General features: G+C 37.0%; 2 protein-coding genes across 19 annotated transcripts in view; one reads left to right on the top strand and one right to left on the bottom strand.

The window, feature by feature from the left end:
- RTN1 (reticulon 1) overlaps nucleotides 1–17,671 on the top strand; it is a 495,935-nt gene that overhangs the window by 17,585 nt on the left and 460,679 nt on the right. The gene's annotated exons all lie outside the window — the stretch shown is intronic.
- Nucleotides 6,362–17,671, bottom strand: part of LRRC9 (leucine rich repeat containing 9) — a 142,023-nt gene continuing 130,713 nt past the window's right edge. For all 8 annotated transcript variants that reach the window (XM_078335045.1, XM_035262027.3, XM_035262028.3 and 5 more), the window contains 2 exons: nucleotides 8,774–8,948; nucleotides 6,362–7,922 (listed from right to left, as the gene is read on the bottom strand). In XM_078335045.1, coding sequence (XP_078191171.1) covers nucleotides 7,883–7,922; nucleotides 8,774–8,948 — 215 coding nt within the window. In that variant the 3' untranslated portion in view covers nucleotides 6,362–7,882. The remainder of the gene's footprint in view (nucleotides 7,923–8,773; nucleotides 8,949–17,671) is intronic.

Below are 17,671 nucleotides of genomic sequence, written 5' to 3'. Positions count from 1 at the left end.
GCTGTAGTTCTTGTAGAATGCAGGTGCTACTAAAGCCCACCTCTCACTCTTTTACTCTTTGATCTACTTCTATCGTCTTCCATTGGCTACAGCCAGCTGCCAGCTAGAGGGACAAATGATCCTAAATGATGTTGTCCTTAAAGGTGAGTCTTTAGAGTCACAGAGGAGGAGAAACATGGGGAGTAGATCTGGAAGGGCAAATGGAGGCTATCTAGCAAATTATATTTCAGTACAAGTGCAGTTGACTATATTTTTGGCTGTTAATTTTTCTTATATCTGGCCTCCTTCATTGAGGTTTTGTGGCATGTTTCTGAAGACTCTTTCCCTCCCTCCCTTCCTTCCTTCCTTCCTCCCTCCCTCCCTCCCTCCCTCCCTCCCTCCCTCCCTTCCTTCCTTCCTTCCTTCCTTCTTTCTTTCCTTCCTTCCCTCCCTCCTCACCCTTCCTTTCCCCTTTCCCTTTTACCCTTTACACTTTCCCTTTTCTCCTTTCCCCTTTCCCCTTTCCTTTTTTTGGACAGAATCTCTGTCTCACCCAGGCTGGAGTGCAGTGGGTCTGTCTCGGCTTATGCAACCTCTACCTCCTGAGCTCAAGCGATTCTTCTGCCTCAGGCTCCTGAGTAGCTGGAATTACAGGTGTCCACCACCACACCCAGCTCATTTTTGTATTTTCAGTAGAGATGTGTTTTGCCATGTTGGCCAGGCTAATCTTGAATTCCTCAAGTGATCCACCTGCCTTGGCCTCCCCAAATACTGGGATTACAGGCATGAGCCACCATGCCCAGACAGTGTTCCTGAAGACTTCTGTTTGCAATTCCTGGGGGAAATAATTTCTTAGATCTTGCAGGTTGGTTCTAATACTGTTTTGTTTGTTGTCCTGATATTCTCAATTGAATATTTGATAAAAGACTGTATACAACTGATATTTTCATCTCCCAGATGGTGATATCTTTAGAAAATGTAAAAGAACAGTAAAAATGTCATGCAATGGAAGTGATGTAGTATGTAGTAGGACAGCCCTTTATTATTCTTTCTGTTAGTTGTGTAGCCTCTGTTTTCTACTGTAACATTATTCCTGTGCTTATCTCCTTAATGTATAGGCCATTTAGTTATGGTAAACTTGATTGCACATACAAATGAATAAGTGAGTTTACATCAAAGGAATAGTATCAATTTTTAAAAAGTATAAGTTCATATATTTTTAATATTTTTATATAAACATATCAGCAAATTAGTGGGTAGATTTGATTTTATAATTTAAAAAGTCATTTTAGTTTTTCTCCCCCTTTAGTACATGAAAAGATCTTTAATTCTTCTCAAACATCATGAAAAGATGTTTGAAAACATGATGAATGCAATTTAAAAATTTGGCGAGAAATAAAACAGTATGTAAATATTAGTAACCGATCTCAAAGTAAAATAAATGTTTATGATCCAGTAAGGGAGATCAAGCTATTTATAACCAAATAGAAATAAAATTACTCTAGAAATCATTAATTCTGCTTTGTTTCCATTTGATTTTTCCCTTTAAGCCAATAATAGTATTCTTAACTAATCTTTTGAATGTAAAAATATGAAGCATCTATTAGAAACATCTTTTGGAAACCATATATTAGAAACAAATATCTCACTTTTTCAAATTGTTTTTGAATTACAAGAGAGAAGTGATTTCCAGCCAAAACTTTTGTTTTGTTTTGTTTTCTCTGTCATCCCAGTTCTGAAGTACAGTGGCACAATTAAAGCTCACTGCATTCTCAAACTCCTGGACTCAAGTGATCTTCCTGCCTCCAGGAATGACAGGCAGGAGCTACCATACCTGGCAAATAGCTGTTTTTGATAGTTTTTCTTTAAAAAATTGAAGTGACTGAAATACATGTTGTAAATACAAATTTCTACTCTTTCTTTATTATTTTTTTTGAGACAGACTCTCGCTCTGTTGCCAGGCGCCAAGCTGGAGTGCAGTGGTGTGATCTTGGCTCACTGCAACCTCTGCCTCCTGGGTTCAAGCAATTCTCCTGGCTCAGCCTCCTGAGTAGCTGGGACAATAGGCACACACCACCATGCCCAGCTAATTTTTGTATTTTAGTAGAGATGGGGTTTCACCATGTTTGCTAGGATGGTCTCAAGCTCTTGACCTTGTGATCTGCCCACCTCGGCCTCTTAAAGTGCTGGGATTACAGGCATGAGCCACCACGCCAGGCCAAATTTCTACTCATTTTCTTACAATGCATTGGAAAAAAATCTGCAAATAGCATTATGGTAAAACAGTACCATGATAATAATCAATTTATGAAATCTCTGTTATAGCTATCATTAAAGTCTTGATAATGTCAACATTAGTTAATACTAAATCTTAGAGTATTTAAAACATTTAAAATTGAACTGTTAAAGGATGACAATTATGTGACTGACATTCTCATAGTTATACTTCTTGTGAGTTCACAACAGCTCAATGTGTTCCCATTAACACGTTTGGGTTTCAGTTTTATTGTATTGCTTCAATTTATAGAGTTTACCATGTTTCCATAAATATATCTTCATTCAAAACATAATTTAACAATATAGTAATGACTCCATTGATATTGGAATCTTTAATTAACTAGAAAACTTATTTCATCATCATAATAATTGAAGGGACACACATAAAAGTCGTATCAGGGAATCTGGCCTTAAGCAACTGCCAAAGTTATAGCGTAAGTTCAAAACACATTCTATATGCTTCTCCTCAGCTACATTTCTCTATAATGGCAAATCATGCACAACTGTGACCCTGAAGCGCCATAAATCATTGAAAATAAAATTTCATTTCATATATTCTGTTTGTTAAAGCAGGAAAGTACATCAATATATTTAAGAAAAATTTCTCCAAAATGTATAAAATAAGTCTGATTGATAATAAAAAAATTAAACCACTTAATCTATTTGTACATTCAAACCTTTGCCACTAAATTAGCCTTTCTTTTTTCTAGGTGGAAGGAAGTTTGATACAGTGTACTGATTGCTATAGACTAGAATATTGAATTGTTACAACTATATGAGATCTACATATATTTCTACTTCCATGGATATATGTGTATGTATTGTAAAAATCACATATGTATAGTATGATGTTTAAAAACTCCAATTGTGGCAGTTTAAAGACTACTTCGTTGCTAATCATGGCTTAATACTAAAACAGAACAGAGTCCTTTACAAGGTAACCAGGGGAATATGCCAATTTTCACTTCATTGCCATCCTGTTGAATGACTGTATTCATTCTCTTTAGATTTAAAGCCCTTCATTCTACTGTTCCTCAACACTCTTTATAGAATTCCAGCTTGCTTTTCACCTATCTTTTAACAGTTTAACATAGATGGCTGGATCAAGTCCATTGTTCAATTGTGTGAAGCTTAAAAAGCTCTGCAGTATTTTACTCCTTCCATTGTATCTGGCTTCCCTGAGTGCTCTGCTTGCTGCATTTTACTCGTACTCTGATTTCTAAACCCATTTATGCCTATTCTTTCTGAAGACACTTGTTTGTCTGGGAGCTCAAATTGACTTATCCCCATTCTATTTCCTTAACTCGAAATGCATCGTTAAGGTTGACTGAACTCTTTTAAAGCACTTCATATAAAAATGAAAGGCCACAGGAAAGTAGGCTACCAGTGTTTGTAAATACCTGTTTTAAACCAAATTGATAGAGGAATAAGAAATTAATTAGAAACTTAAAAATGTTATTGATATATCTATATATTTTACTGATTAGTCTTTTTTGGTTGTTGAGAGACAAACTCGTAAAACATTCTGAGAGGGAAGAGAGAGGAAGGGCTGTGTTATAATTAAAGATGGAACAAATAGTAGAGGCAAACCACTAAAATTATTGAAAATATTTTCTAGAAAAAATAATGTTCTACAATAAGCAAGAAGAAAAACATGCAGCTCTTGATTAAAATCTATAGCTTTTAAATCACTTCAACCCCACTGGAAACAAACAAAAATTGTATCACCGTATCTTTTTTTCTATTTAAAGTATAGTTATTGTTATTTTTGTGGTTTACAAAAATAGTATGATCATCATTTTTTTTTACGATTTATAATGTTTATGATTGCTGGTCTAAAATATCTGCAAACATTTAAAAGTTAATTACAATTATAAAATTAAAAAACAAATGAAAATGTAAAATGCTATTTGTTAAAAATTCCTCATATTCTTTCTATTTTAATGTTTGATCAAAATGTAACTTTTTATTTTGGAAAAAACAAACTATTTTATCTCAATAGATTTTTATTCGGAGCATATAGAAATACTGTTATTTTTAATGTTATTAGAAAAAGTCTGTTCTAACTTAAAATTTAGCATTTAAGAATCATTAGAATCTTATATGGAAAATGACAATGTTAATAAACTGGCTTTTTGATTTACCTAAAAAAGCATATAGTTAAGGTAGTGCTTAATAAAATACAAGAGAAAAATAATTTGACTTCAGGCAACTAATACTTTCAAAGCTACTTCTAAGTTCCTTTGAATATGCTATTCTACTTTTAGATTACAACATTGTATGTCTTTGCTATTAAATCATTCATTTTATCTTAATATTAAGGAAAAATCATTACCAAAACAAAAATCTTAAGATAAAAAATGCATAAATTAAGTCTGAGAAATGTCTTTTGAGTAGTTTACAAAACAATTTTATTTACAATGGAAAGAAAAATAGTAATATTAGAATGGTATAATTAAGATTTTTGTAAAATGAAAACTTACAGAAATAATATTACTAATAAAATAGCTGGGGCATTTCTTGCTGATGTAGTTCTAAAAGACAACTGAGAATTTAATTTGCAATTTAGCATAGGTGTTTCTTTAAAAATATTTCAATAATGGAAAAGGGACAAAAATGTATAAAAATGAACAAGTAGTTAGCACTTGCAGGTGGTCCAGAAGCTCTGAGTTTTAAGGCAAGGCATCAGAAAAACCAGCCAGTTTCTAGCCCATAACCAAACTGATTTGGTTAGCTTCACTGAATACCAAAAGAAATTGGCCATAAGTGCTTGCTTCTACTAATATAATATTATAAAAAACTTACCTCCCTTTATGTAAGTAATATTTAATTGAAGCCAGAAGCTTAGAGCGTGACTCAGAGTAAGATCTAATGTTTTAAAATATTAACTTTTCATAATTTATGATAGCTTATGAAGAGTGAAATGGAACGTTACTTAAATATAAGGGTTATTTGTAAACTAGTCAGGAGCGTCTGCAGACACACATACATAGTGCACACTAAATATTCTAGGCAAAAATAGATTCACAATCAGTTAATTTTGTATCAATAGTCAAAAAAACTAAGACTAGAAAAACAGAAGTAAATGGCCAGACATGGTAGCTCATGACTGTAATCCCAGCACTTTGCGGGAGCAGAGACAGGAGGATTGCTTGAAGCCAGGTGTTTGAGACCAGCCTGGGCAACATAGTGAGACCCCATCTGTACCAAAATTTTTTTTAAAAATAGAAGTAAATAATAAAGTTCTTATTGAACAATTAATCATAATCTTCATATATAGAAATCAGATTAATTTCATACTATCTACATTCAGTTCAGCTTTGAAGCCTTCTGCTCTATAAAGTGCCTTAATTTCTAGCTTACCAGGTTGTTTGTGGAATTGTCTTTAATGAAAACAAGTTATATAATCATACACTTGACTACTTACAAAATAAATCAAGACATTTGCTAGGAGAAGAGACATAGTAACTTTATGGGAGAAATTATACATCTTAGCGAAATACCTTGATGAATAAATAGTTTAGTCTTTTACAGGTTTTTTTTTTTTTTTTTTTTTTTGGAGACAAAGTCTCACTCTGTCACCCAGAAGTGCAGTGGTACCATCTCAGCTCACTGCAACCTCTGCCTCCCTGGTTCAAGTGATTCTCTTGCCTTAGCCTCTCGAGTAACTGGGATTACAGGTATGTGCCACCATTCCCAGCTAAGTTTTGTATTTTTAGTAGAGATGGGTTTCTCCATGTTGGCCAGGCTGGTCTTGAACCCCTGACCTCAGGTGATACACTCGACTTGGTCTCCCAAAGTGCTGGGATTACAGGTGTGAGCCACCGCACCTGACGTGGTGGTGTAATCCCAGCTACTCAGAAATTCAGATGAAATTTAATTAACGATTTATAAGAATTATAAATAGCTCAAAATTTAACAATGTGTACATAAAAATCAAATGAAGATCTCAAATATATTAAAAGTCCAGAGGAAAAGTGGCTAAAAGAAAATATGCCAAAATGCTAAGTGGATAACAATGTAAGTTATGTTTTTTCTGCTTTATATATTTCTATTCTGAACATTTTTCTCCAGTGAAACCTATTACATTTATTTTTGCTACTTATTTTGTTATTTTAAGACACTTTTTATTATAAAAGTAACATATTCAGCATTTAATTTGTACAAAATCATAAAAGAAAATAAACATGATGCCAATTTAGTAATAAATAGTGTAGAGTAGACTGTCACAACACTGTAATTGAAAGCAGTTGTCAAAGCGAAAGGGCAAAAAAGACATCTTCTGGACATCTTAAGAACTGCATAGTTGTTTTTAAACAAAGGATTCTATTACCTGGTAAGTGTAATAGTTGTTTACAAACCACAGGTTATGAAGAGCAAAATCAATCTATAATTAGGTTTGAAATTTTAAATGTCACATGATTAAATACAGACATACAGCATTTAAAAAAGAAAAATACAAAATTGTTGCATATACATTGGAATTATATCATTTCCAAAATACCTTTAAAACTATATCCAGACAGATTATAAAGTATATATATTTTGGTTAAAATAATTTATTTTTGTGTAAGGAAAGTATAAAATATTATGAAACTACATTTACTATTGAACCAATAACTTTAAAATTTTAAATAGAATACTTCATCAATCATGGAGCTCTTTTATATCAAAATATGACTGGCAATTTAGTTATCAATTTAAATAACAAGCAACTTCAAAACCACATTTGATGGATTTGTGACATGTCCTAGTACTATACAATGTAATAGTTTAGAAACATCTTTTCAGTGAAATATAATTATTTAAGGTTATATTTTTAAGTGTGTCCACTCAGTTTGAACATGTGTTCTCTTCAGCCTGAAACTACTTGTAAAATTATATCACTGTAGGTGTAATTAATTATTTGCATATTAAATTGGACTCTTTTTATTCTTAGAGTATGAAAGACTGGCTGCACCCACAGTTAACCACATTCAGTAACTACTACTGATGCCCACAATATGCATCTCTAGGCAATTTTGAGGGCAGATCTGATTTGAGGGTATTTTTATTTTAAATACAATCCTAAAAACCAATCTGTAGTTCAACTAGCAAAACTCATCTTGCTTTAGTAATAGTTATGTTGGGGAAGAATTGTGCTTTAGTTTTATGTAATCCCAAATGAATAGATATTCTACAAGTGAAAATATGCTTATTTCCTAAAGTTATCTTAATATCATCCTATGACATGCCATAATGACTAAATTTATTCACATAAATGTTTCTACTGAATTTATACTAAATGTTTCTAATACCAGAACTAAGCATTCAATTCTCTGGACTTTGTTTCATGTCACTTTTATCTTTTCAAATTGTTGTCTGATATAATAGTTCATGATTTTTATAATATAGAAATTCAAACAAATAACTAAAGATAACTATAAAGAAAGTTTAAGAGAGGTGATATTAAATCAGGTTCACAAGGGTGATTATTTTCATATGGAACTGAACTGTTTCAGTAACTTAAGTAACATGATTATCTTTTTTGTTGTTGTTGTTTTCTATTCACCACTGTCTGCTAGTTTTCTCACAACTACTAAACAGAGGTAAGTTTCTTGGTGTATGCTCATTTCTGTATAGGCAGTTACATTCGATTTGATCTTAGAAAGTTGCTCCCAGAAATTCTGTAAGAAATAAGATTTAGTAAGTCAAATAGTGGTGACTTCATTTTGTAATGGATCAGCTAACTTAAGGTAATTCTGCAATAAATAATTTCTGTATTTTAGATGTATGCAATTTCAAAGGGACAAAATGATACTATTTGTGGCTATTTAAAAATCCTTTGAACTCAGTGGGACATGGCTGATCATAGCAGGAGGAGTCAGTGCAGCAAGAGCCAAGCCTAAACTAGATCTGCTGCTGGGGTAGGTCATTTCAACAGATGAGTGGGAGCATGGATGCAAGGAAGATGGGGACAGGTAATACCTGAGAATTGAAGGAAACAAGTATTGAGAAGCAGAGTGTATTCTTAATGAGAACTAGCAAGGTTCTTAGGCTTTGAGCTGGGCTCTAAGGCTACATTCAGACTGGAGAAGGAGGCAAATAGGAATTTTTACAAAATTCTTAGCCTTTACAATTTCAGAGTTTAATTTATCTGCTGTTTAAAGTGTAAGTGAACTGCTTTGCAAATTGAGTGAGTAGAGTGTGCTGAGAGGGGATACAATTAAAGTAGTTCCCATGTAACTGTTTCCTTGTTGCCTCACTAGTGAGCACTAGTACTCTCAATTATTTGACCTTGATAGCCATTTCTAAGCCTTTTTGAATTATTATGTAAATAGACTGGACTTTGGGAAAGGTTTGGTGAATGTGGGAATTAAGAAGCCTTATGCTATCTGATAGTTTTTTCTAGTTCCCAGAGTAAATATATATTAGTATATAGCAATATTTTCTGTTTTTATACATGACTAGCAAATATGAAGAGTTTTTTTTTAATGATGAGAAATGATATTAAAACACACAGAAAAAATAGCTTTACCTTTTTTCATCTTGGTTGCTCTGGTATATTTGTGCAGTTGGAGACACAATATTCTGGTGTGATAAAAGAGATGTAGAGATACTTATCCCTCTCGATGGCTGAAAAGCTATTTCTGCATGGATGCTCCGAGGATTGTTTGTCAGAATCCCAGCATTCCTGTTTTTTCTGTCTGAAACTAGAAATTTGAAATATTAAAATTATGAAACAATGAGAAACATTAAGTAACATAAGCATTAAGCAATATAGTTTGTCCTTCAGCTGAATGTATGTTATGCATATTTCATGAAGTGAATTTAAAATTTCAACTAAGAATATAGAATTAGAATGTATTTTTAGCACTTAATGTGGCTTACATTTCTGTGAGTTAGTGAATCAATTTGATTTTTTCTAGACAATATTTTAAACATAAATATCCAGACCTGCATGCCGGATATTTATGTTTAAAATATTATCTGTACAGATAAAAAGTGACCATACTTTTAAAAATAAAAACTGGGGGGAGTAGAGGGAGAAGATGGCACTGTAGGAGCAACTCAGGATTGCAGCACCCAGTGAAAGTACAGAGGGTGAGTGGACCCTGCATTTCCAAATGAATCTTTATTGCCCACAGACCAGGAGATTCCCAGGTGTAGGAGCCCCACAGGCCACCAGCACGACTGTTTTGGCTGGTGTGGTTGTTTGGGCTGGTGCGGCAATTTTGCCCGGCACGGCAATTTCACCTGGCACGGCAATTTCGCCTGGCACGGCTGTTTCGGCCAGCGCTGCAGTGCAGCGGCACTCCATACAAAATACACTGGTCTGGTTGCCCCATTAAACCAGCAATTTGAGATTTGGGAAGGCAGATTACCACGTTCATCTGATTAAGTGGGACTTAGCCAGGCCAGGAGATTCCCGGGCAGTGACGCTCTTTCAGCTGCCGCAGTGGGTTGCTGCACAGGAAATCACACAGATCCCAGTACCCTTTCAGCAGGCGACTGGAACACCTGGGAGAGAGTCAACCGTTCAACTTAAAAAAAAAAAGGGCTCTCAGGCACGGAGCCAGGTGATCAGGCTCGGCAGGTCCCACCTGCACAAAAACAAACAAAACAGCAATTGGAAATGCTTGGGGTTGAGAGTTTCACAGCAAGCACAGCTGAACCCAGGATGGTGCAGCTCGGTGGGGGAGAGGTGTCCGCCATTACCGAGGCACTCCACCCCTATGGAGGTACTCCGCCATTGCTAACACTGCCTGCCATTGCCAAGGCAACCCGCCATTGCTGAGGCAACCCGCCATAACAGAGAGAGTCTGCCATTACACAGGTGGGCCACCATCGCCACAGCCATTCTAACCACACCCATATAAACAGGACTACAGGGAATTACACATGGCAGCACGGTGGAGCCCATGGCAGCATGGCAGAGCCCACGACAGCAGGGCAGAGCCCACGGCAGCAGGGCAAAGTCCAGAGCAACAGGGAGGAGCCCATGGCAGCAGGGCGCAGCCCAGAGCAGCTCAGCATAGCCTCTGCAGGCAGGCAGTGACTAGACTGCCTCCTTGCTGGGCAGGACAGTGCAACGGATACTCATAAAGCCCTAACTCCCCAGACAGAGCACCTGAGAATAAAAGGGGCTTTATGAGTTCTGCTGTAGCAGACTTAGACATACCTGCCTAGCAGCCCTGAATGATTAACGGAGCTCACAGCTCAGCACTTGAGCTCCTATAAAGTACAGACTGTCTCCTCAAGCAGCTCCCTGACCCCTGTATATCCAAAGAGTCACCTCACAAAGGACTGATCAGACTGACATTTGGTGGGCATCATTCTGGGACAAAGATAGCAGAAGAAGAAACTGGTAGCAACCCTCACTGTTCCGCAGCTGCTACAGGTGTTCCCCAGGCAAGCAGGGCCTGGAGTGGACCTCAGCAGTCCTACAGCAGAGGGGCTAGACTGTTAGAAGGAAAACCAAGAAACAGAAATACTTCATCATCAACAGTCTGGAAGTCCACTCAGAGACCCAATCGGAAAGTCAGCAATTACTCAGACAACAGGTGGATAAACCCACAAAGATGGGAAGAAACCAGCGCAAAAAGGAGGATAACGCCCGAAACCAGAACACCTCGCCTCCTACAAGGGACCACAACCCCTCACCAGCAAGGGAACAAAGCTGGACAGAGAATGAGTGTGATGAAATGACAGAATCAGACTTCAGAAGGTGGGTAATGAGAAACTTCCATGAGCTAAAAGAACACGTTCTAACTCAATGCAAAGAAACTAAGAACCTTGAAAAAAGATTTGAGAAAATGATAACAAGAATGGACAACTTAGAGAGGAATATGAGTGAATTGATGGGGCTGAAAAACACAATACGAGAACTTTGCGAAGCATGCACAAGTCTCAACAGCCAAATTGACCAAGCAGAAGAAAGGATATCAGAGGTCGAAGATCAACTCAATGAAATATAATGAGAAGGCAAGATTAGAGAAAAAGGATAAAAAGGATAGAACAAAGTCTCCAAGAAATGTGGGACTATGTGAAGAGACCTAATCTACGTTTGATAAGTGTGCCTGAATGTGACAAAGAGAATGAATCCAAGCTGGAAAATACTCTTCAGGATATTATACAGGAAAATTTCCCCAACCTAGCAAGGCAGGCCAATATTCAAGTCCAGGAAGTATGGAGAACACCACAAAGATATTCCTCAAGAAGAGCAAACCCAAGGCACATAATTATCAGATTCACCAGGGTTGAAATGAAGGAGAAAATGCTAAGGGCAGCAGGAGAGAAAGGTCGGGTCACCCACAAAGGGAAGCTCATCAGACTCACAGCAGATCTCTCAGCAGAAACCCTACAAGCCAGAAGAGAGTGGGGGGCCAATATTCAACATCCTTAAAGAAAAGAACATTCAACCCAGAATTTCATATCCAGCCAAACTGAGCTTCATAAGTGAAGGAAAAATAAAATCCTTTGCAAACAAGCAAGTACTCAGAGATTTTGTCACCACCAGGCCTGCTTTACAAGAGCTCCTGAAAGAGGCACTACACATAGAAAGGAACAACCAGTACCAGCCATTCTAAAAACATACCAAATGCTAAAGAGCATCAACAAAATGAAGAATCTGCATCAACTAACGGGCAAAACAGCCAGCTAGCATCAAAATGGCAGTATCAAATTCACACATCACAATATTAACCCTAAATGTAAATGGGCTAAATGCACCCATCAAAAGACACAGACTGGCAAATTGGATAAAAAGCCAAAACCCAGCAGTGTGCTGTATCCAGGAAACCCATCTCACATTCAAGGATACACAAAGGCTCAAAATAAAGTGATGGAGGAAGATTTACCAAGCAAATGGAGAGCAAAAAAGAACAGGAGTTGCAATTCTCATCTCAGATAAAATAGACTTTAAAGCAACAAAGATCAAAAGAGACAAAGAAGGTCATTACATAATGGTAAAAGGATCGATACAACAACAAGAGCTAATGATCCTAAATATATATGGACCTAATACAGGAGCACCTGGCTATATAAGGCAAGTTCTTAATGACTTACAAAGAGACTTAGACTCCCACACAATAATAGTGGGAGACTTTAACACTCCACTGTCAATATTAGACAGATCAACCAGACAGAAAATTAACAAGGATATCCAGGACTTGAACTCAGACCTGGAACAAGCAAACGTGATAGACATTTACAGAACTCTCCACCCCATATCCACAGAATATACATTCTTCTCAGCACCACATCACACGTCTAAAATTGACCACATAATTGGAAGTAAAGCACTCCTCAGCAAGTGCAAAACAACTGACATAATAACAAACAGTCTCTCAGACCATAGTGCAATCAAGTTAGAACTCAGAATTCAGAAACGGACTCAGAACCACACAGCTTTATGGAAACTGAACAACTGGCTCTTGGGTGTGGACTGGATAAACAATGAAATGAAGGCAGAAATAAAGAAGTTCTTTGAAACCAATGAGAACGAAGACATGACATACCAGAATCTCTGGGACACATTTAAAGCAGTGTCTAGAGGAAAATATGCAGCTATAAGTGCCCACATGAGAAGAGTGGAGACATCCAAAATTGACACCCTATCATCAAAATTGAAAGAGCTAGAGGAGCAAGATCAAAAAAACTCAAAACCTAGCAAAGACAAGAAATAACTAAGATCAGAGCAGAATTGAAGGAGATAGAGACACCAAAAACCCTTCAAAAAATCAATAAATCCAAGAGCTGGTTTTTTGAAAAGATCAACAAAATAGACCACTAGCCAGACTGATAAAAAAAGAAAAGAGAGAATAACCAAATAGATGCAATAAAAAACAATAAAGGGGAAATCACCACAAGATTCCACCAAAATTCAAACCATCATCAGAGAATATTACAAACAAGTCTATGCACATAAACTAGTAAACCTGGAAGAAATAGATAAATTCCTGGACACTTGTGTCCTCCCAAGCCTAAACCAGGAGGAAGCCGAAACTATGAATAGACCAATAACAAAGTCTGAAGTTGAGGCAGCAATTAAGAGCCTACCACACAAATAAAGCCCAGGTCCAGATGGATTCACAGCCGAATTCTACCAGACACACAAGAGGAACTGTTACCATTCCTTCTGAAACTATTCCAAATAATTCAAAAAGAGGGAATCCTTCCCAGATGTTTTTATGAGACCAACATCATCCTGATACCAAAACCCGGCAGAGACTCAACAGGAAAAGAAAACTTCAGGCCAATATCTATAATGAACATAGATGCAAAAATCTTCAATAAAATACTGGCAAGACGATTGCAACAGCACATCAAAAAGCTTATCCACCATGATCAAGTAAGATTCATCCCAGGGATGCAAGGCTGGTTCAGCATACGCAAGTCTATAGATGTAATTCACCACATAAACAGAACCAAAAACAAAAACCACATGATTATCTCAAATGACGCAGAAAAGGCCTTTGACAAAATTCAACAGCCCTTTATGCTAAAAGTCCTCAACAAACTCGGTATTGATGGAATGTATCTCAAAATAATAAAAGCTATTTATGACAAATCAACAGCCAATATCATACTGAATGGGCAAAAACTGGAAGCATTCCCTTTGAAATCTAGCACTAGACAAGGATGCCCTCTCTCACCACTCCTAATCAATATAGTACTGGAAGTTCTAGCCAGAGCAATCAGGCAAGAAAAAGAAATAAAGGGTATTCAAATAGGAAAGGAGGAAGCCCAGGTGTCTTTATTTGCAGATGACATGATAGTATATCTAGAAGACTCCATCGTCTCAGCCCAAAAACTCCCGAAACTGGTAAGCAACTTCAGCAAAGTCTCAGGATATAAAATCAATGTGCAAAAATCACAAGCATTCCTATACACCAATAACAGACTTAAAGAGAGCCAAATCAAGAACAAACTGCCATTCACAGTTCCTGCAAAGAGAATAAAATACCTCGGAATACAACTAACAAGGAACGTAAGGGACCTCTTCAAGGAAAACTACAAAGCACTGCTCAATGAAATGAGAGGACACAAACAGATGGAGAAACATTCCATGTTCATGGTTAGGAAGAATCAATATCATGAAAATGGCCAAACTGCCCAAAGTAATTTACACACTCAAAACAATCCTCATCAAGCTACCAATGACATTCTTCACAGAACTGGGAAAAACCACCTTAAACTTCATATGGAACCAAAAGAGTGCCCACATAGCCAAGTCAGTTCTTCGCAAAAAGAACACAGCAGGAGGCATCACACTACCAGACTTCAAACTATACTACAAGGCTACAGTAATCAAAACAGCATGGTACTGGTACCAAAACAGAGATATAGACCAATGGAACAGAAAAGAGGCATCGGAGGCAACACAACATATCTACTACCATACAATCTTTGATAAACCTGACAAAAACAAGCAATGGGGAAAGGATTCCCTGTTTAATAAATGGTGATGGGAAAACTGGCTAGCCATGTACAGAAAGCAGAAACTGGACCCCTACCTGACACCTTACACTAAAATTAACCCCAGATGGATTAAAGACTTAAACATAAGACCTGGCACAATAAAAGCCCTAGAAGAAAATCTAGGCAAAACCATTCAGGACATAGGAGTAGGCAAGGACTTCATGAACAAAACACCAAAAGCATTGGCAACAAAAGCCAAAATAGACAAATGGGACCTAATCAAACTCCACAGCTTCTGCACGGCAAAAGAAACAGTCACTAGAGTGAATCGGCAACCAACAGAATGGGAAAAAATTTTGCAATCTACCCATCTGACAAAGGGCTGATATCCAGAATTTACAAAGAACTCAAACAGATTTACAAGAAAAAAAACAAATAAGCCCATTCAAAAATGGGCAAAGGATATGAACAGACACTTTACAAAAGAAGACATACAGGAGGCCAACAAACATATGAAAAAATTCTCATCATCACTGGTCATTAGAGAAATGCAAATCAAAACCACATCGAGATACCATCTCATGCCAATTAGAATGGCGATCATTAAAAAATCTGGAGACAACAGATGCTGGAGAGGATGTGGAGAAATAGGAACACTTTTATACTGCTGATGGGAGTGTAAATTAGTTCAACCATTGTGGAAGACAGTGTGGCAATTCCTCAAGGACCTAGAAATAGAAATTCCATTTGACCCAGCAATCCCATTACTGGGTATATATCCAAAGGACTATAAATCGTTCTACTATAAGGACACATGCACACGAATGTTCATTGTATTACTGTTTACAATAGCAGAGACCTGGAACCAACCCAAATGCCCATCGATGATAGACTGGACTGGGAAAATGTGGCACATATACACCATGGAATATTATGCAGCAATCAGAAATGATGAGTTCGTGTCGTTTATAGGGACATGGATGAATCTGGAGAACATCATTCTCAGCAAACTGACACAAGAACAGAAAATGAAATACCGCATGTTCTCACTCATAGGTGGGTGATGAACAATGAGAACAGATGGACACAGGGAGGGGAGCACTACACATGCAGTCTATTGGGGGGAATAGGGGAGGGACCACAGGGTGGGGAGCTGGGGAGGGATAGCATGGGGAGAAATGCCAGATGTGGGTGAAGGGGAGGAAGGCAGCAAATCACACTGCCATGTGTGTACCTATGCAACTATCTTGCATTATCTGCACATGTACCCCAAAACCTAAAATGCAATTTAAAAAAAGATTTAAAAAATAAATAAAATAAAATAAAAATTGGGGCAGCACAGTCAAAACATAGGAAAGGGTTTGCAGGATTTTTTCAGTGCATAACAAATCTCAAAGAAAGTAACAGTCATTTTTCGGAAATATTGTGGGTGTGGTTCCAGACCATTGTGATAAAGTTAATCACACACATTTCTTGTTTTTTCAGGACATATAAAAGTTATGTTTACAACTATAGTGTAGTCTATTAAGTGTGCAATAGCATTATGTTTAAAAATGACATACTTTAATTTAAAAATACTGCTAAAAAATGCTAACGATCATGTGAATTTTCGGCAAGTTGTAATTTTTTTGCTGTTGGAGGGTCTTGTTTCAGTGTTGATGGCTGTTGACCAATCAGGGTGGTGGCTGCTGAAGGCTGTGTAGCTGTGGCAATTTTTTAACATAAGACAACAATGAAGTTATGGCATAGAACAACTCTTCCTTTCATGAAAGATTTCTGTGAACAACGTGATGTTTGATAGCGTGTTCTCCATAGTAGAAGTTCTTTCAAAATTGGAGTCTGTCCTCTCAAACTCTGCCACTGCTCTATGAACTAAGTTTATGTAATATTTGAAATCCTTTGTTGTCATTTAAACTGTGTTCACAGCATTTCACCAGGAGTAATTTTCATCTCAAGAAACCACTTTCTTTGCTCATCCATAAGAAGCAACTCCTCATCCATACAAGTTTGAGCATGAGATTGCAGCAATTCAGTCACATCTTCAGGCTCCACTTCTAGTTCTCTTGCTGTTTCCACCACAAACATAACAAATATAATAATAATGAAAAAGTTTGAAAGTTATGTCCCCCACTGAAGTTCTGAATCCCTCAGTCATCCAAATTCCCATTAGGGTTGCTATTTCGACCTCCTCTCATGAATTACAAATGTTTTTAATGGCATCTAGAATAGTGAATCCTTCCCAAGCAGTCTTCAATTTACTTTGCCCATATCCATCAGAGGAATCATTATCTATGGCAGTCAGAGCCTTACAAAATGTATTTCTTAAATCATAATACTTGAAGTTACTCCTTGATCCATCAGCTGCAGCATGGATGTTGTGTTAGCAGGCATGAAAACAACATTCATCTTGTACTTCTCCATCAAAGTTATTAGGTGACTAGGTGCACTGTCAATGAGCAGCAGTCTTTGGAAAGCAGTATTTGTCTCAGCACTGGGTCTCAACAGTGCTGAGGGCTTAAATACTTCGTAAGCCATACTGTAAATCAGATGTACTGTCATCCAAGTTTTGTTCTTCCATTGATAGAGCATAGACAGAGTAGATTTAGCGTAATTCTTAAGATCCCTAGGAGTTTTACAATGGTTCAGCAATGATTTCTTTAAATTGAGCAATGTCTTCCACTTAAGGTCACCAGCTGCACTAGCCACTAACAAGACAGTCTGTTCTTTGAAGCTTTGAAGCCAGGCATTGACTTCTCCTTTCTAGCTATGAAGGTCCTAGATGGCATCATCTTCTGATATAAGGCTGTTTCATCTACAATGAAAATATCTTTTCTAGTATAGCCACTTTCATCATTTATCCTAGCTAGATCTTCTATATATCTTGCAGCCGCTTCTACATCAGCACTTGTTGCTTTACCTTATGCTTTTACGTTGTCTGATATAATATTTTGTGATTCTTTCCTTAAACCTCATGAAGAAGCCTTTGCTAGCTTCAAACTTCTCTTTTGCAGCT

This window comes from Callithrix jacchus, chromosome 8 (assembly GCF_049354715.1).
Source record: "Callithrix jacchus isolate 240 chromosome 8, calJac240_pri, whole genome shotgun sequence".
Taxonomy (NCBI): domain Eukaryota; kingdom Metazoa; phylum Chordata; class Mammalia; order Primates; family Cebidae; genus Callithrix; species Callithrix jacchus.
Note: the sequence above shows the minus strand (reverse complement) of the source record. Positions and strands in the feature narration are given on the sequence as shown.